The 6,818-nt window shown below is 34.7% G+C and overlaps 1 protein-coding gene across 1 annotated transcript; it reads right to left on the bottom strand.

Annotated features, from left to right (window-relative positions):
- Positions 1-614: 614 nt before the first annotated feature.
- On the bottom strand, positions 615-3,683 carry Sau (Golgi phosphoprotein 3 homolog sauron). Its single transcript, XM_076763577.1, has 4 exons — positions 3,036-3,683; positions 2,679-2,925; positions 2,414-2,589; positions 615-1,532 (listed from the first exon to the last, which is right to left on the bottom strand). The coding sequence occupies exons 1-4, from the start codon at positions 3,279-3,281 to the stop codon at positions 1,284-1,286; spliced, it is 918 nt and encodes a 305-aa protein (XP_076619692.1). The 5' UTR covers positions 3,282-3,683; the 3' UTR covers positions 615-1,283.
- Between the last annotated feature and the right edge of the window lie 3,135 nt (positions 3,684-6,818).

The following is a 6,818-nucleotide window of genomic DNA, read 5'->3' as shown; positions in this document are numbered from 1 at the left end:
GAGTCGATTCTTAGGCAATGACGCGATTTGTGATCGTATTATTTTAAAATATATTTTATACAGACAATTACATGTTGGATTTTTACAGTTCGAATTGTATTAAAAAGTGTTTAACTTAGAAAAATTTATTTAAAAATAACAATCAAGTTATATCGTGCGACTGTAAAGATTAAAAAAGATTAAATATTTCTTGATCACCCTATACATACTTGAGAATTTAACAAAAATTAAAAAGAGAAAGAAAGAAGAAATTAAATATATTACTAATATTTACTTACTCTTTTCAATATATTGCACGAAAAAGAATCATCTTGGAAACTCAGGGTCCGTTTTTAATGGCATTGGTTTTTGTTGTCCTCGCAAAATGTTTCAATATTTATAACATTCAAATCCGAAGTTTGCATTTTTTCTACTTACACATCACATCATACAATGTTAATAACAGAAACATATACGGGAGAAGTTGATAACAGAATGCATCGAAAACGTATCTACACATCGCGATTAATTAAAGGCTTCGATCTTTCTTTATAGCATGAAAATATTCCCGCGTTACGTTTGACCATAAACTATGACGATACATCAAGAGAGTTAAACATATGATAGAAACGATGTTTATAAAATAATTATATTTTTGACATCTGAGTACTTTACTGCCACCTGCTGAAGCTATGTAACATTTCCATAAAAAGTAGTTTTGCAAGTAACCTAGTACGATCCAGTTTGGTATAAAGGGGATATCTAAAGAAATAGTAAAAATTCGTCGTCATTGTCACAACTGTGCAAAGAATTACTTTCATCGCTTACACATTCAGACACTTGCAGGAATGTGACACTTAATCTGACATTAAATGTCTGCCACATAAATACTGTGTCTATAAACATATTTGCAGTCCATGTGCAGACACAATAGATACTGAGAAGTTTATGGGACAAAACTCAGCACGGTGCAATCTTTCATTCCTTAACTGACATGGCACTACCCCACACTCGAAGTAATCATTCACACTTTTAATTTTGTTATTTTTGTAATATTTAAATATGAATATTTATAATTCAGCTATCAAATGTATTAAATAACAATAATGGGAATTACTAATATTCTAAGTTTGCTTTACACAATTGGGCTCAAGGTATTTGGTCTGAATTGTATGATCGTTAACAATGATAGTAGCTATTCCATTTCAGATTGCAACTAAAATTCATGCAAAAATTGATAGTCCCAAGTATTCACGCTAGTACCCAGTATTTGCTGTATACACTTGTAATTTATAAAAGGTCTGTTACTTAGTGAATGCTGCAAACACGGCCCAAAGTACTGGATTGACATTAGGTTTAGCAGCTTCTGCTTCAAAGTCAAGATCTAATAAAGTTCGTACCCGTCGCATTGCTACTTCGTAATCATCGTCAGAAAGTGGTGCAAATGCATTTTCTAATACATCGGCCGCATGAGCTAAAATGACTAAAGCTAACGTTCGCCTATCCATACGACCAGCATCATTAACCCAGCGAGTTAATACAGCTTCCTGAATCTGTGAGTCAAAAAATTTCATTTTTCAAATTTTCAAATTCACAATTTTTACATTTACCTATTATTTCGCATTAAAAATATTAAAATATGTAACATATTCAAAATAAATGTTTCTGAAAAATAAAATCAATAGAAATTACATTTAAAATTTTTAAGGGTGCGCGAGAACCCGAAATATTGGGTCGGGTCGGGAACACGAAATTTTTTCGGGATCGGGACGGGTACCCGAAAGTTTCGAGATTCTCAAATGTTCGAAAGAGTCGGGATTCTCGAAATAATCGAGATTCCCGAAAGAATCGATACTTCCAAAAATTCCGAGAACCCGATGAGCAGCGTACACAATGCCCAAGTACTAAGCACGCAGTCACAAGTTTGTTTACATCAGGTCACATGATTCTTAGAATCCGTGTTTCCAATAACTTCACGAAAACTGGCAGAAGAAATTGAAAGAATGTTGTCCATCACGAATTCTATTCAAAAGTCTCAAAAATTTTCGGGAAACCCGACTCCTTCGAAAGTTCGACCTGACCCTACCACCGAGTTCTCGCACACTCCTAAAAATTTGAAAACCTACGGAACTCAATAATCTAATCACGGCATACATAAGCACATATAAATAAAATGAGATAAGATATTATATCCGTAGTTTTAAATATAATGGAAATTTCAACTTTTGAAATTACTCACTGAATTTTTTGATTATTCACTTAAAAGTTGTATTTATAAAATAAGCCACATCTAATTTTTGGAGTTTTTAGATTCAGAATATTTTTAAAAAAAGCCGAAAATGGTAAAATACTTTCGTAAATTTTTGTTCGTTCCATATTTGCTAAATTTACTACAAAGTATAATATATAATATAACAATACATAAATAACATACCTTTTTTACAAGACGGCTTTTGGCAAGGTTATCTGTAAGAGGATGAGTTGTCATATCAAAGAGTAAGAAATTCTGTTTTTCTGTCGTTAAGACTCCCTTTTCTACAAGATTCTTTGCTAATCTTTCTCTAACATTTTTCAGTTGGTATCTTAATTTGAGTGGGTTCCATGTTTCTCCTATACAAAGTTAAAGCAACATTGAAAATCAACTTCAAGTTATCAAACAATCTGGTAAATATTTTGATACTAGAAAAAGACAAACTAACCACTGAGATATTCGATCCAGCTAGGAACAGTTTCTGGTGGGTCAGTTTCCTTTAAATGTTTAAGGGCTTCGTCTAACAAAACATCTCCCGTGGGTGCATCATTTTTCAACAGAAGTTTCCTCACCAATAATCCTTTCTTACGCATACCAGCCTTTTCTAACTCTACTCGACCGCGGAATCCAAGTTCTGCCAGGATACAACCGCGTAATCCAGAACTTATGGAGTCATTCCAAAATGATGTATAACCCTGCAGCAGAATATACTCTTCAAGATCTAAATATAAGCCGTTTGCACATCTTACAAGATGTGACAGCAAAGGTATCCCATGTAGAATAGAAGATAATGCTATCAACAAACCTCCTTGTCCTTCAGGCCAAGCAAAAGCACTTCCTCCATGAGCGTTAATCGTGTTTCCTTATCGGAATCATCATCGATCGTGGGATTTGAATTTTGATCCTTCTGTACGGAAGAATCTGTGTCCATGCCATGGCCCGACAGTTTATCGTTGTGGCCGACATCGTTTGAGCCATCCTGGCCTAGACTACTACCGCTACTACTATTAACCACACGTCGTCGTTGTACCAATCCGTCAGTGCGATTCATCGTTCGATGAAGCTGTGCTTCTTCTGCGATTACGTCCGCGTGTCAGATACGCCACCGTGTCGTCTCCAGTCCCGTTGATAGACGTGTAGTCAACCGCAGTTAAAGCAAGCTAGCAACATGTATCGAATAATACACACTATATTGTTGATGTTTTGACCAATACGACATATCTTTCCAAGATGGCTAGTCCCTACGGACGTCTCTATTTTGTTCCACCAGCAATGTCTACTTTTTTTTTAATCCTCGTGTTACATGCAAGCAAGAAAAGATTCCGATACGTTGTGCGTAACACTACCGTACTCGATGTAGTTCGTTGTTTCGGCGATGCATTTACTTCGGCGCTAATGTTTTCACGGAGAAACCTACCGCAGTTTAATCGAGATCCTCTCGATACGAATCGAGCCTGAATGCAATCGCGCACCTAACGTTGCAATTGTTTAGAAGGTTCACTCGACTTAGAAAAATGATCATTCGCGCTCCGCCGGTAAAGTTTCCTTGCGATCGTCGCGCCAAATGCACGTATAATTTGCGCGAACATTTAAAAAACTTGTGACGAGTGTAACAGGATTGTACGAGTGCCCTGACTCAAGTCAAATCGGATTTTCGGCCTAACTGTGGAAATGTTATTGGACAGTTGAAAACAGGTACTTTTCCTAATTGTATTCCTCTGTGAAATTGAAAATAAATTGAATAATTTTAATACCTTAAGTATCCCGCGATTTTTTAAGAAATCTAACCAAAAAATGTCTACTTCTTTTCGAAGATTGGTTAAGTATGTCTAGGATAAAATAAATAAAAACAGAATGCAAATGGGCATTAGTTACTAATGAAAATGAAGAGAACATGTAGAATATTTTATTTCAACGAAAGTTTCAACAAAAAGTAATTATGTACATTCTTTATATTTGACAATGTAGATTCATTCATTTCATTCGGGAAAGCAATATGGCCAACGTTTAAAAATATTTCTCGCGTGGAAGTTAATTTTAATGCAAGATACACAGTTTATGGTGGATTTGGAAATGTACTATACAGGGTGTTCGGCCAACTCAGGGAAAAATTTTAATGGGAGATTCTAGAGGCCAAAATAAGACGAAAAACAAGGATACTAATTTGTTGATTGAGGCTTCGTTGAAAAGTTATAGAAACATTTCTGGCCACACAGTATATTTTCGGTAAAGAATTTTTTTCTCGAAAGTACGTAGGATTTCGGGGGTATGTGTATTCACCAAAAATGAGTGTAATTGACCCCCGCAATTGAAAATAATTTTTTTAGAACGATTTGAAATTCTTTAATTTTGTCGAAAAATTTGTCCACCTTCCTGAATTTTTTTCTCGTAAGTGCGTAGAATTTCGGGGGTATGTATATTCACCAAAAATGATTATAATTGACCCTCGTAACTGAAAATAATTTTTTTAGAATGATTTGAAATTTTTTTTTCGCTGAATAATTTCAGCAGCTACCCCCTTGTCGATTTTTCTTAAAAATTCCTTTTTTATTTTTAGTAATTTTGTTTGACGCCCTACAGAAAAGTTGTCTAATACTTTTTTGTAGATACCCATGAGCTCTACTTCAGAAAAAAGTTTCATTGAAATATATTCACAATTGTAGGAGTTATGGCTGTTTGAAAATTGGACCATTTTTATGGGGTTTTTCTCATTTTGCGAGGTCAAGGACCAACTTTTCGAATATTTTTGCGATTTGTACATATTCTCCACCAAAATACACGTAGTTTGCTTTTTTAAACATTAAAATCGTTCAATCCGTTCAGAAGTTATGACGTTTTAAAGATTCGCATGAAAATTCGGGCAGACATTTCTGGCCTCAGATTATATTTTCAGTAATGAATTTTTTTCTCGAAAATGCGTAGAATTTCGAGGGTAAGTCTATTCACCAAAAATGATTGTAATTGACCCCTACAGCTGAAAATAATTTTTTTAGAACGATTTGAAATTTTTGAATTTCGCCGAAAAATTTCAACACCTACTTGAATTTTTTTCTCGAAAATGGTTAGGATTTCGAGGGTATATGTATTGACCAAAAATGATTGTAATTAACTCCTGCATCCAAAAATAATTTTTCCGTGAATGATTTGGAATTTTTTAATTTAATTTTTTAATAACTTTTTAACGAAGCCTCCATCAACAAATTGATATTCTTGACTTTCATCTTATTTTGGCCTTTAGAATCTCCCATTAAAATTTTTCCCAGAGTTGCCCGAGCACCCTGTATAATGTTTGATCTATCTATAGAATTACAGGTCACAAGGTTAGCCAAGTAGAGTGCAGTTTGGTAGTATGGTTTTTAGTGCACATATTAATAATTACATATCACGGTCTACGTTCCAACTAAAATCAATTACGTTACGTTTAAAAATATACAATGGTGCTTCGTTTTTTATGCTACGAAAAAACCCCGTTTTATACAATTTTATACAACAATAAACTTATACTGAAACTGTAAACATTTGCCAAATAACGGAATGACGTAACCCGAATAAGATGAGCATCTTTTCACACTGTAATCAATGTAATAACCACGCTAACAGGGTTTATCAGATAATATTTGCATCTCCCGCGGTTAATTACTTCGAAAGACGATGAATTCACGCGTTGCAAAACGCTAATGTTTGAATGAGAAACTTGCGCACTTCGCCTAATTATAAATTATAATTTAACGTCGTTCCACAATCGCGTTCTCGGAGATTGTTGTAGTTACGTATCGAGAAACCTAGGAGACTGTCTCTGAATGAATTTCAGTATCGGCGATCAGAATTTTTGGAAATGGTTCTTTCATTATCGATCAAAATTTCATATTATAGAAACCAACGATTAATAACATTCGTATCGTGACAAACGCATTTTATAGGCGAAAAGACGGATTTCTCTTGCATCGTGGACATTACTCAGGTGCAATCTTTATAGCTCCGCGCAGTATATTGCCGTTTTATCGGGCACGGGTTTCTTTTCACCGCGGTGTACATGGTGAAAACCATAGTTAACCGATGTCGCCGATAACGCCCCAGCACAATGATAACGCGGGCAACATAAACGCGGGATATCAGTTTTACGATACGCGAAATATTCGAAGAGGGACTTTCTGCGTCCATCATAGGAACATTCTCGAGCATTTTAGCGCGTGTACTATCACTGGTTAGTCTCGATAAAAGTTTAGGAAACATACACACAGGCAAAGAAGTTGCCATGCACCTTATGCTCGCTGTTCCAACAGGTTATAACTTTCATTTAATTCACCGTGAGACAGCGTTTTGGATTTTGGTAATGTTTAACGACGAATGTAATGTAAATCCTTTTGATTTAGATAGTTACATACATACATACGTACTTTCTAACGTCAACTTTTATACGTTTATTAAAACGATGTATAATACTTGACTTAACTATCTCGTTATAAACAAGAAATCCAGCAAAGTTTATTATCTCTTATTACTTTCCAAAAGAGCAAAATTAGAAATGAATGTTATGAGAATAAGATGTTTTTTAGAAACAATTTAAATTATGTTAAAGAAATAAGAA

This window comes from Colletes latitarsis, chromosome 4, assembly GCF_051014445.1.
Source record: "Colletes latitarsis isolate SP2378_abdomen chromosome 4, iyColLati1, whole genome shotgun sequence".
Classification (NCBI taxonomy): domain Eukaryota; kingdom Metazoa; phylum Arthropoda; class Insecta; order Hymenoptera; family Colletidae; genus Colletes; species Colletes latitarsis.
Note: the sequence above shows the minus strand (reverse complement) of the source record. Positions and strands in the feature narration are given on the sequence as shown.